The sequence below is a fragment of the Colossoma macropomum genome, unplaced genomic scaffold (assembly GCF_904425465.1).
Source record: "Colossoma macropomum unplaced genomic scaffold, Colossoma_macropomum, whole genome shotgun sequence".
In the NCBI taxonomy this organism is placed as follows: Eukaryota; Metazoa; Chordata; class Actinopteri; order Characiformes; family Serrasalmidae; genus Colossoma; species Colossoma macropomum.
The window spans coordinates 17,624,841-17,638,448 of NW_023494806.1; the positions used below are offsets into that span (position 1 = coordinate 17,624,841).

Here is a 13,608-nt window from a genome sequence, read left to right on the forward strand (position 1 = left end):
AGAAAACGTAATATTTATCCAAAACTCGGAAAAATGATTGATGGGACCAAGTTCCTCATTTTTGCTAGCAGTGTCTTGCCTTAAAAAGGCTTAATAAAAAATATTTAAATACTGTATAAAGAAAGTTTAATAAGAGTTTTAAATGCACACAAAGACAGTCCTAATTTGGAATAAAATCTTAAAATACATTAAATTACATAAAGCTACGATTTTGTAGATTTGAGGTTTTTGTTATGATATCAACACTATGGGGGTCTATGTAAGCCCAGGTGCAGCTTCACAATTCAGCACAGCCTGAATAGAACACTATTCAGAGAATGGCAGTAGAGTAAAGAATGGCTTCCTGGGGGGCTTTAGGAACTAACATAACCGAGGGGATTCATATCCTACCTTTATAGGTAGCACAGGACCACCAACACACACATGCTATACTCATACAGATGGATTCATCACACATACAGTAGTTATTTATCTTGTTAATGCCTGCAGCGTGCACGCAACTTTGTGTGCTCACCTCATTAATTTATGTCTCGGGGAGGAATAGGCAAGCCGCCGTTAATAGGCGGTCTGTGCGTGCAGTGACCTGTTAAACTACAGAATGAAAAATCTCTTTGGGGATTGCCATTGTTACTGTCTTAACATCTGGAATCATTAAAACAAAAGCACAGTCTTGCATGTCTTTATTAGCACCCCTAATGCTATTTATAATTATTTACCATTTTCTGTTTGCTGTTTTCAGATGTTTCAAGACAAATAAACCATTATGCTCCAATATTGGCAGTCACTGCTAAAAGAGATGCCAATTCACAATATTAAGTATGTGTCAGGATATCATTGCTGTCGCATCGAAACCTTTTTTTGATTAGATTTTTTTTTTTGCATCATTTAAAAATTCCAAATTACATTGGCTACATCTTATGACTAATAGACCAACAGAAATGGTCTAAAATTATGATATTGTTACATTTACATTTACTTGCTTTTTTCTTCCCTCATGAAGTTTCATTTTGAAGATAAAAAGTTTTGTTATGACCACAACAGCATTTGACTATTTCACATCTGCAGTCAGTTATAAGCAGAAAAAAATGTATATTCAGGATTTTCACTCTTTGTTTAAGTTTATTGCTTCCTTTTACACAAAATCTCAGTAGTGCCATCTGCGCCTTTCAGGTCTGATGTGGTGGTGCTGTGTTTCTCCCTGGCCAACCCGAACTCCCTGCGCCACGTCCGCACCATGTGGTACCCCGAGATTAAGCACTTCTGCCCCCGCACCCCCATCATCTTGGTGGGCTGCCAGCTGGATCTGCGCTACGCTGACTTGGACGCTGTGAACCGGGCCCGTCGGCCCCTGGCCAAGTACGGCCCACTGCCCACACCCTCTCTCTCTCTCTTTGTCTCGCTCTCCCTCTCTCTCTCTCTCTTTTGTTCTCAAAATACCATCTTACTTTTGCTTTGCCAGAGTATTGAAATATGCACATTTAGAAATCAACTAATTAGAAGTTTGATGGCTTTTGATTTTGCTGATCACAGTATACTAATAAGCTGAACAATACATTTCATTTTCATGATGTGCCACTTATCACTATTAGTAAATCAGTGAATTTTAGCTCCAGTCCTGGGAACTTCACTGAGTGCAAGTTTGCCTTTTTTCTTCTCTCATATACTTTACGTTTTGAAGATCAAAAAGTTTTGTTATGACAGCAGCAATATGTCCAACAGATTGTTTCACATCTTGAGTCAATTATAAGCCAAAGCAATGTATATTTAAGGTTTTCACTGTATGTTTAAGTTAATTGCTTCCCTTTACACAAAATTTCAGTAGCATAATCTGCCCTTTTCAGGTATTTTCTGTCTTCTCTGTTCTAACACCTGACTTAGATTATATCATTATGATTGCTAGATGACATAACATATTTTATGAAGTAAATGACACTTTATTGATCCAAGCGGTCCTAAAATAAAGTTACAGATGTTGGTTCCATTTATACAGTTATAAAGCTTTAATCCTAAGTGATGGAACCTGAAAGTCAAAGGGCTAGTAAAAAGCTTGAGATATCAGTTCTGTGGAGGAATTTGATGCCCTTGATCTTCAGTGACAGTTTTCTTACGCATTTCCTCATATAAATGCACATATTCCTGTACTAAAGTACTTGGGGAAAAAGTAGAAATACCCATGGTAAAATATTACTTAGTTCTTTACTGCTTAGTAGAAATCACACTTTTGTACTTTAACTTGTACTTCATTGCATGTCTTCACACATTGTGATGAAGTTTCTGTGTAGGTTGCCTTCAAATAGTGTCACCATTTATTTTGATGCACTTGATTTTGCCGATTATAAAATAGTTTGCTCTCTCCTTCAGACCCATAAAACCCACAGACATCCTTCCACCAGAGCGAGGCCATGAGGTGGCTAAAGAACTGGGCGTGCCCTACTACGAGACTAGCATCGTTGCTCAGTTTGGCGTCAAGGACGTCTTCGACAACGCCATCCGCGCTGCCCTCATTTCCCGCCGCCACCTCCAGTTCTGGAAGTCTCATTTAAAGAAAGTCCAGCGCCCTCTCCTCCAGGCCCCCTTCCTGCCCCCCAGGCCGCCGCGGCCCGTAGTGGGCATCCCTGATCCCCCTCCCATGGACGGAGAAGGCCCCGACTCTCTCTTCTGCCAGCCCCTGTGTGCAGATGTGCTTTTCCTCCTCCAGGGTGGTGCCACTCGTGTTTTCGCCCATAAGGTCTATCTTGCTACTTCCTGCTCCAAGTTCTATGACCTGTTCACTATGGACCTCGGAGCTGCTGAGGAGGATAAGGATGGAGAGGACACCCTGGAGGGGAGTGAGGAAGAGGAGCAAAGTCGAAGAGGAGCCAAAGAGCAGGCAGGACGCACCAAGAGCCTGGACATCGATAAAGATGGTGAGGGAGGCGCCAGGGGTCCCAAGAGGCCACTCCTGCTGGAACAGGGCTCACTGAGGACTTCCCAAAGCGATAATGCCCTGCCGGCCAGGAGCCAGTGCATCATGGGTCCCCTGGGAGCCGGTCGTGCCCTTCTGGGATGGGGCCGGGGGTTCCTCGGTGTGTATCTGGAAAGAGTGGATGATCCAGTAACCAGTCGGCCAAGACTCATGACGGTCGTTTCCATGGACGAACTCATTCAGGAGGCACCTTTCCGGGTGAGTATACGGTCTTTAGATTATACGTGTTAGATTTTCAGTCCTGAAGGGCCACAGTGCTGTAGCAGTTAGTGTGCTTGTTTTTTTTTATTATTATTTGCTTAAACAAATCTTAAGTTGACTCATGATAGTTGGATAATTGACCTGTCCATGCTCTGCCCTCAAATGAATCTTTCTTATTACTTTAGGCTATATGCAGACTGAAGGTAAAAGTGTCTCAATTTCGATTCATTGCCCAAAGCCAATTTTTTTTGTTTACATTAGCTTTTAATGTGGCCAATATATCTCATATTATTCAGAACAGACCACATTCCTGAACTGACGCACATGTACAAAAGAACAACGATGTACTTCACATGCTCATCCAACAAACACAGCTGTCCTCCACCTGTCCTTAAGATTAATAGACTCCTTTCATGCGAAATCAAAATGAGCTGTGTGAACTGCTACTTTAAATTTGAAGGACATACAGCAGACACTAAATGAGACCACATTTAACAAAGTTTAGAGAAAAGAGTAAAAAATGTTGCATTTCTGTGCTTGTTTTATTTGTGGAACCTGATCAAGTGGAGAAAAGAGGCTCAGTTTCTTTCATTTACCTGCCATGAAAAAGAATGTTAGCAAAGGAGTGTAAATTCAATGCCAAAACGACAAAACGCAGGACAATGTAAAAATTTTAGACACCTGAATATTTAAAAAGACATATATTTGGGCATTAAGAGTTAATTTGCTTAGAAAAACACTAATATTAGAATAAATACAAATAACATTAATGCAATAATTAGGTATTATTTGTAGTCATCATCCAGTACCTGGTTTGGCAAATAAGTACTTTATGAGCTTCATGAAGTTTAAGCAGATTTGCTGGTTGAAATTTAACAAATCTCTGTGATGGCTGGGGGTATTGAGGAGAAATCTGGACCCAATCACAAGACATCAACAACTTTTTTTTAAAAGAAGAAATTTTGGTTACTTTTACTGTATTTTTGTGTATTTGCATTTATTCTCATGATATATGGTGTTTCAACAATCACCAACACACTTATTCTTGATAAATGGTTTTAGATAATGTGCTTATATGCTTTATAAGTCTTTTGCCAGTACTGTATTCCAGATAAAGACACTTGAATTGTGTGAATGTATATATTTGTACTACATAATTAAAGACTAGAATGAGTAAAGGGGTAGAGTGTGGTCAGTTCTGGGAAAGATAACTGGAAGGCAAACCCAGTATTATGTAAAACCCATAATTTGCAAAAAATCAAATGACAAACTTTCTGGTAAAGAGGGACATTTTAAAAAGTGATCAGAGGGTAGATCATAATGAACAGGCTTTTTCTTAAAGCAGGGGAGAGGGGTCTTAGCTTGCTGTGCTGTGGGAAGGCTGAATTCATGTGGTCTGTTTGAACACACAAGAAAGGAGATGGTTTTGAGCTGCTTTGAATTATGCTTTTAATTTGCTGACCGAATTCCTACCACATTTTAATTTTACATAATAATGGAGATACTTTTAGTATCAAGCTGAATGCATAAAGGACAGACAAGAATAGTTGTCATTAAATTATAAATAATTTTAGTTGGGATGTGCAATGATATCGGAATCAGATCAGTATTTTCTATACTATTTTTTGGGGGGGGGGCAGCTGAGAAGACCAGCTGAGAAATTTTTTGTGGCTTGAGGCTTGAATGCTAAATATGCACCAGACTGACACTTAGTTGTGGTTGTGTTTTTATGTTGACAGCATGTTTGGTTGCTTTTGTTTGGTCTCACTCATCTACAGCTCCAAGTTATTGGGTTAAGCTTTCCCACTTAAAACTTAAGGCAACATTGATAATGTAGGCTACAATAAAAATTGTGATTTCGATACAAAAACAGCCCTATTTTATTTATCATCTCTATCAGCATCGGCCCACAATTTCCGTATTGGTGCGTCCTTTTTTTTAGCCTATATCTGTCTTATTTGAAGACGATGGATTTAATATGGCAGTTAATTTAAAGGCCCCCTGAGTGTTATCCAGAAAAGTGAAACAACCATAACCAAACAGACTATTAGGGCAAATGCAATTGTAGTTTGATTAAAGTTTGACTGGTCTATCGGTTTGGATTAGAACAGCTACGCCTGGCTGTGCTTGTCTGGTTTGGTGCGTTTTGAAGTAAATAGTTTTACATGTGATATCTCATTTGATAGCAGTACTCTTTTTCACTCAGGCCGTGCTGCAGTACCTGTACACAGGTCATCTGGACGAGGGCCGGAGTGACCTGATGCAGGTCGCCACCATCGCCGAACTGTTGGAAGTGTTTGATCTGCGCATGATGGTGGCCAACGTGCTGAATCGTGAGAGCTTCATGAACCAGGAAATCACCAAAGCCTTCCATGTGCGCCGCGCCAACCGCATCAAAGAGTGCCTGTGCAAGGGCACTTTCGCTGGTAGGCAACCGACATTTCTCCAATCTCATTATTGTACCTACTTAACTCAGTGCCTGCCTGCTGTTATTATGGATGTTACTGCCAGTCATGGTAGGAGGAATTAAGCTACATAAACAGCAGTTATATACTGTAACTGAGTTTATGTCATACTATCTTCCAGTAGTCTACAATCATGAAGCACTGCTGTGTAGTTTGTAGGTTCTGTGTCATTTTCATCCTAGTTAATAAATGCATTATATGCAAAATAAGTTCACATGGGGAACTTGCAGTTCTATTTCCAGTTCCTATATTAAATGGAATTTGAATAGAATTGCTTATAATGCAGTGTTGCTGTTAATGTCTTTTTAGTCTTTTTACTCTGTTCTATTCCTCTGTTTTCCATGAAATGAAGCTTTTATGTTTTTGTTGTAGTACATGTGAGAGGTTATTTTATTTGTCATGTGAATGTGTGTGATCCATGTGTGATCCGTGTACGTGTGCTTTTGTGTTGTGGCAAATTGCTTAATGTTTGTGGTGGTCTCGTGTTTTGTGTGCATGCTATTTGTGGAAGTGACTAATCATCCAGCTTTTTCTGTCTTTATTACAAGTGCTATTACTAACCTTTCATAGCCTTCCTTTTAGAGATGCTTCCTCCTTTTTCACTTTCGCTTTAGAAACTGAACACTGTCAATAGTGGCTAATGGAAACTTTGATTGGAAGGGCACCAAAAAGAGAGAACACAATAATGGCTCAAAAGTAGGTTAGTGGTAAACTAAATAAGCGCCCCCAAAGTGGTCTGGGAGTGCTTGTTTAGTTTGGTGCATTTCATAGTGAATTAGGTATCATTTAGCATTTAGAATTTTTGACTACACTGTAGTCAACAAATTCCAATTTTTATGTTTTTCAGAGAGATACTGGTCAGAGCGTTTGTTTTTCAAGGAATAATTAAAGACTTTTTGCTTTATTTGGAAAATATTACTTAATTAACTTCAGTTTTTAATTGCAATTTTTCAGATAAATTGCCATAATTTTAATGCAAAAGATGACACTGCATTTTAACAGTTAATGTTTGGAGTCAGGATGGAGTGATACTTGCCTGTACCTACTAGGATCCAACTGATATGAAATATTTTGTGACTGATACCGATGCTGCTTATAAGAGGCGAAAACATATAATTTTATTTTTATATTTTAGATTTAATTTTTTTTACTCCAATATTTTTAATTTTACTGAAAGAGATGAATGTCAGTTCTCAATTATAAACTCAAATAAACCACAGAAGCCCCTCAGTTTTGAATAATAGTTAGGCTATAATAATATAATAGATATTGTACCACTGGGGGCAGAGATATCCAGAATTATTTTAGATTTTGTTTTCTGTTAATTGCCTGTTATTTGTCATATTTTTAACTTCAAACGTTTTTTCTGTTTTATATAACATACATAATGTGTATATAAGATTACATTGCGAAGGATAGGTGTGGCTGAAGGTTTTTGCAGAAGCATACTTGGTTACAATTGTTTAATAGCTGGTCTTGAACAAGTGATTGGTTATATGAGGTGTGCTTCTGCTTGGTTGCAATAAAATTTGCTGATACACCAGCCCTTTGCAGATACGATTGGTGACTTCTGGTCTGTTTCCTCTGCCACCAGATCACTAGTTCTGTTCCCAGTAATGTTGCAACCAAAAAAGCCATTTTATCAGCTGTATTTTTGCAAATACCGGAAAAAACAGATAATCATTTTATCAGTTGGGCTCTGGTTAGTGGTGGGCGATGTGGCAAAAACATTCTAACATGATATTTCAAGACATTTGCACAATACACAATATGCATCATAGTATTTTTTTCTGTGATTTGGAAATTGGAACTGACAAAACCTGTAGTGCCACATATACTATAACAACAGCAATAATAATAATGATAATAATAATAATAGTAAAACTACAATGACAGTAATTTATATTCAGTTTGTAATGAAACGTGGTTTAGTCGGTGTTCATCAAGAACTGACAATATTGATGATACGCTCATAAAAGCGTATTGTGTCATAATTTATCATGATAATCATAAAATATTGTCATATCGAGGCTTTTATTGTCATTCCATCTATGTACAAGTACACAGTGGAGCGAAATTACGTTCCTCCAGGAACAAGGTGCAACAAGGTGTGAACATGCAGACAGTGTGCAAACAAAAACTATCGGTTTGGATTAGAACAGCTACACCTGGCTGTGCTTGTCTGGTTTGGTGCGTTTTGAAGTAAATAGTTTTACATGTGATATCTCATTTGATAGCAGTACTCTTTTTCACTCAGGCCGTGCTGCAGTACCTGTACTAGAAACAACACAATAAGCTAGAAACAACACAATAAATATGCTAGAAACAACACAATAAATATGATAAATTAAACAGACATTAGACACAGTAAACAGACCAGACAGTGTAGCACCGCCACAGCACAGATTTCTGGACATGAGGTAGTGGAATAAGGTGCAGACATATTTAACATGTTGTGATCTGTAAGTTACGTCAGATAACATACCTATACATAGCAGTTACAGAGGTAGTAAAACAGTTACTGAGGTAGTGAAAACAATGTAAACACAGTGTAAACACAGTATTGGCAACAATGTTCCAGATAGATAGTGCAAGTAGAGCATCAAAAGAGGTATGTATGAGTGTGTAGGGTATTGCTCACTCTGAGCTCTGATACCTACTTACAAGTCATATAAGTTTATTTGGGACCTTCGATGACCAGCACAGGTTTTTGATTAGATTGAGGCTTCTGCTGAGATTTGGCCACTCTTGCACACTTATTTTCTTCTTATTTACCCCCCATTACCAGGCCCTTCCTCACTGTTTTCTGTCTTCTTATAAGCCCTGTCTATCTGTCTATTTATTATTTGTTTGTCTGTCTATTTGTCTCTCCGTCTGTCTCTCTGTGTTTGTCTGTTTGTCTTCCCCCTTCTGTAGCCCCGACTCTGTGACACACGCCAAGCTGTGTGCTCTTTTCCGACTGGTTTTAGATGTGGTGTTCCGACTGGACGATGGGTACCTGCCTGCCCACAAGCCTCTGCTCATCTCTAGCTGTGATTGGATGGCGGCCATGTTCCGTGGGTCTTTCATGGAGAGCTACATTGAGGAAGTAAGTAAAGATGTAAACTGGATTTATCATTGAGATTCATATCAATGATAAATCCGGTTTCTATACAGCATGACTAGATTATTGTCAGCTGTACACAAGATAAGCAAACATCAGTGGACTTGAATGGCCGGGACTTGTCAGCTTCTGTTTCACATTCCTATAACGTAAAAATAACCAGTTTGCTTTGTTTTGCTTCTAGTTTCTGAATGATAAGCTTTAGGATGTAAAAAAGCTGGGATTTTAAGATGTAAACTGCCATTAAGGACCAATGTCCTTACCCAGATTAAGCCTAGACTAAATACGATTTTTAATGCCAAAACGCCATTTGCGTTGCAACTTAGTCCAAAACTATGCTTAATTCATGTCCGCGAAACAACTCTAAATGTTCCTGTATTTAACATCCATAGAAATTTGAGCAGATTGATTTCAACCCTCACTTCCGCCAAAATTTTAGTAGCTCGGATTTGATTGAACATTTCCATAAAGCCACTGATTTGCCAAGGCCATCCTGATCCTGGATCAGCGTTGCCAGAGGCTCTATGAGAACTGGCACAGGTAGTCGAATCTAGGCCGCCACCACAGCAACCTGACCCACATTGCAGTTCCAGCAGCAGGAGATCATCACATCCATATGGATGAGTGATCCAGCCTGCTGGACTTAGCAGCTCTCTGAGGAGAACACTTGGGCTCATAGGCCCAGCAAAACAGTTTGGAATGAGCAAGAAGAGATCACGGGCCAGTGGGAACATGAACACAAGTGCGCACACATGCAGTCAGCTTCACGCTGAGAGATATCTGCTTTATGTCTGTGCTCCTGAAAGTCTGAGTCTTTGAGAGGAGGAATGAGAAGTGTCTGGATCGTGTCTGAACTTGTCTAGTTTGGAGGTCTAGAAGCACTGCTGAGAGCGTTAAGGAGCAGTGTTATGATTGAAGTTGTAGCAGGCCTGCAGGGAGTATAGAATTCCCTGGAGGACTGCGTTGCCAGTGGATTGTGGTCCCTGTTCAGAAGCATTCAAAAGGCACTGTTGCATGAGAATGTGGAATTCACTGTTATTAACACACATACCAGAAAACCTGTCTTGTCCTCTTTCTGTGGTATCTTTAGAGAACCCATTTCCTTTTGTAGGCTGTGTCACTACCATTTCTCAGTTTGTGGCCTCTCTGTATAATGATGCAAAGATCCTAAAAAGGAGGAGAGTGAAAATAGCTGGAAACTCACATATGAAAAAAAATACTAGTGATACATTGGTACAATTATATTCCGTTTTAGCTGTGCCTTGTGCCTTCTGGCCAGGTGGTTCTGGGTAACATAATTTGCCATGGAGGGGCACTCAGCAGGGGTTACTCAGTTTTCTCCATGAGCTGATGGATTACTTAAGTCAGGTCCAGCTATAGTGGTGATGATGAGTATTGTGCATGGTCTCCCAACTGAGCTGAGGTTCTTAGAGATGCTGTAGCATGAGAGGAAGTGGCTTCAGTCTTTGCCTCACCATGTGGGATCATGTGACACTTTACTGTTTGACAGGGTTCATTAGGTTACATGACACCTACATAAGCCCCTCATGACTGGCATAAACATTTATATACATTTATAAACACTTATTCCAATAGGCATCATTTATCAAAGTTTGTATTTGCCAACGTTGATCTTGACCTAACATCTAAGTCAGGTGACATTTATTTTGACCAGGGATGTGCATGGGTACTCGAGTGCTCAGTTAAGTGTTTGAGGTGCCAGTGCTTGAATTCTGAAATCACTGTTTCAGCAGAGGCAGATGAAGACAATATTAAGACTAAAAAAGACTGCTTGTATTTGTGAAGTATGTATGTTACCACTTTGCCACTCCCAAAACCTGAGGGCATTACCAACGGTGCGTTTTTAAAAACGCTCTTGAGAAGGCAGATGTAGCGTAGCTTTGTTGCAAACTGGGCTAATTACTTTGTCTGATGTTAGCTAGGTCCAGAAACAGTGGAAATATGTTTCTCCAACAAATTAACATGTTGGCACATCATCCATTGAGAAGAACATACCTTGTGTATGACAACAAGTCCTGAACAGCATCCAGTGTTGTATCAGTTAGCTGTAGTTTTAGGTCACATCTGAAGATGTAGCCTCCATTACTTAATCAACAGAAAAACCACAGATTTCCCTCAGTTTTGTTTTATAATAAAACATGTTTTAACCATATCCCTCTGCTTTCTGCTAATTTTTTGTTCCACTTGTTTTGTAAAGTCTTAACGCCAGTGCTGCCACCTGAAAGAGTAAACCTCCTGCTCCAGCCATATGTGTATTGTGGCTGTTTTTCAAGGATTTTCCTTCCCCCATGGTTAATTGCATGTCCGTTCGTTAACTCTTGTGGATACTTGATTACCAAAATTAGTTGGAAAGCATATCCCTAGTCTTGTGAGCTTATGTAATAGTAGCCTGAATGCTTTCCTGCAATAATGTGTTACCAAAATAATAGAAATTAAATAGGATTCATATGGATAGATTCACAATCCAGTTTGATTTACAATTCTGAGTTTTCAGAATTGTTGTTGAACAACCTATTAATGAGATTAGAGCTGGGAGATGGTACGCCTGGAGCTGAAGGTGAAGTGTATGAAACTAAAAATGAAGTTGATAGAATGCAGCTGATATTGCCCATGTCCACAATCCACATTGGCACATTTTTTCTTAGTGACGTGATGTAGTATCCTGGTGGCATGGTAACTTCAAAAAGACTTCAAGCTGTCTTTTAGTTTTCAGTTTCCAAAACAATAATCTAATATATCCATTCTGTGTGACTACACATCTTGATTAGTTATGAATACTGTATTTACAGACAGCAAGGCACCACAATAACAGGACCTCAAACTCTATGAGGTGGCCTCAGTATGACCTTAATGTGTTTTTGTTTTATGCATCGTTGAGACTACATTGACAGGAAGTCTGCATGCGCTGTTGTTTCCTGAGCTATAAAAACACAACTCACTTCCTCCCTGAACCTTTTTTTGAAATGAGGCATGCTCTACGTAAGGCATGCAGCTAGGCCTAGGCCACAAAGTATAAAAATGGCTAAAGTTAGCTCTATAGTAGCCTTTTCAGTCATGATCTTTCCTATATCGGAAGCAGTGACCTCTGATAACTTGCACGGCTTGCATATCACATTCTGCTTGGCCTCGACAGGCTCGATACAGATCAGCATTGCCCACATATGAAAATGATCTCTCATGAATTTAGCATCATGATTTTTTAATTTAAGACTATTAGTCAGGTAAGGTTTCACTGTATTCTGTTCTGAAGCGTGTCACATGCGCATTACTCTATCCAGGTCAGTATTCCCAGCACATGCTCTCCAGTTTCCTTGGACAACCAGCTGTCAGCTCGAGTTCTAGAAAGATGAACTGCTCAAGGGCAGGGCCCCAGGACCAGATCGGCCTGAATGAGATGGGGGAGGATCTTGAGGCATCCTGACCCATTGAACAGCAAGAGAATAGGATCGCCATGTATAGCATTACAGGCATTACAGAGAGCTTACCTTACAGTGAGACCAGGAACTGGTGCAAGAAATAAGATGCTGGCTCCTTTTTTATTCTTACAGCATTGGCTGGGATTACGCCTAAAGAGCAATGCAAGGTGGTAGAGAACAGAAGGACCTTGTGCCATTTGACAAATTTGACAAATGTTTAATCCTTGAATGAAATTGAAATATGTTAAATATTAAATATATTTAAATTAGTGAAGTGCAAGTTATGCACAATTTGTAATAAATACTACCAGGCAGTTAGTCTTCGGGAAAGCTTTATGAAGTATTAGATGCAAATTTTGGCAAAATGTTGTAACCAATAATGGACTGTCATTAGGATCCGACAGTTATAAAGTGGTTACTTATGGATCTGCAATCTGATTGGCTGAGCCATTCAAAGGCATTGTAAAGTAATTGATACACATACCTTTATGAGTGCACACATCAACTGAATTGCTAAGATCTTAAAATATGTTTCTTTGTGTGGTCTGTGGAATGTAGTTCTGAAAGGGGGTGCCAGACACAAGCATGTATATAAAGTAAACATACCCAACCCGTATTAAACATACAAGAATCAAGGGGCTGAAAACTGTACCATGTTCGTGATGATAGGACCAAAAACCTGCAGGGGTACCCAATCCTGGTCCTGGAGATCTACCACCCTGCACAGCTTAGTTCCACCTCTAATCAAACACACCTGTTCCAAATAATGAAGGCTTTCAGGAGCATCTGAATATGAGAGCCAGGTGTGTTGGATCTGAACTCTCCAGGGTGGTATATCTCCAGGACCAGGATTGAGAGCACTCATGGGCTACTGAATGTTCTGTATTCTACAGTTCTAAAGTTATTTTTCCACTTGTTTGTTTTCACACTGAAATTAAAACAAATATCAGTACTACGTCTTATCGCTTGCCTTTTGTGCCCTAAAGTGTATAATTTAAAAACATTTCCCAACTTGAATGATAAATCTGCTAGTTCAAATAGGACTCGTTGTTTTTTGTAAATGAAAATAAGTTTTTTCGTTTTTTTTTTTAAACCTTTGTTGGCTCTTCAGGCAGGCACCCTTTTGGCCCTGCGTTTAGCCAGGCACTCTGACAAATAACTGCTTTTATTCACATCTCTGGGATGGACTGCACACTAGTCAACAGCAGTGACGTGAAACCAGACGTAGACACTCAGCAGGACTTACTTTGAGCCTCTCACTGTCTGTCTGGCACAAGCCAGTGTGGCAACTGGCTGCAGCGAATGAAGCACTATTTTTAGAATGGGTTTGAATAGATCTAGGCCTTGTCGCTGTCTGTGTTGCAAGCATAGCACAGTTGTATAACCGGACATAATGCCGCTCAGAGGCCTCAAGAGCTGCAACTATTTAGAAGCACC

At 39.6% G+C, this 13,608-nt stretch overlaps 1 protein-coding gene across 4 annotated transcripts in view; it reads left to right on the plus strand.

The window, feature by feature from the left end:
• Positions 1-13,608, plus strand: part of rhobtb4 (Rho related BTB domain containing 4) — a 65,822-nt gene that overhangs the window by 38,953 nt on the left and 13,261 nt on the right. For all 4 annotated transcript variants that reach the window (XM_036598024.1, XM_036598023.1, XM_036598022.1 and 1 more), the window contains 4 exons: positions 1,171-1,356; positions 2,362-3,163; positions 5,373-5,592; positions 8,601-8,719. In XM_036598024.1, coding sequence (XP_036453917.1) covers positions 1,171-1,356; positions 2,362-3,163; positions 5,373-5,592; positions 8,601-8,719 — 1,327 coding nt within the window. The remainder of the gene's footprint in view (positions 1-1,170; positions 1,357-2,361; positions 3,164-5,372; positions 5,593-8,600; positions 8,720-13,608) is intronic.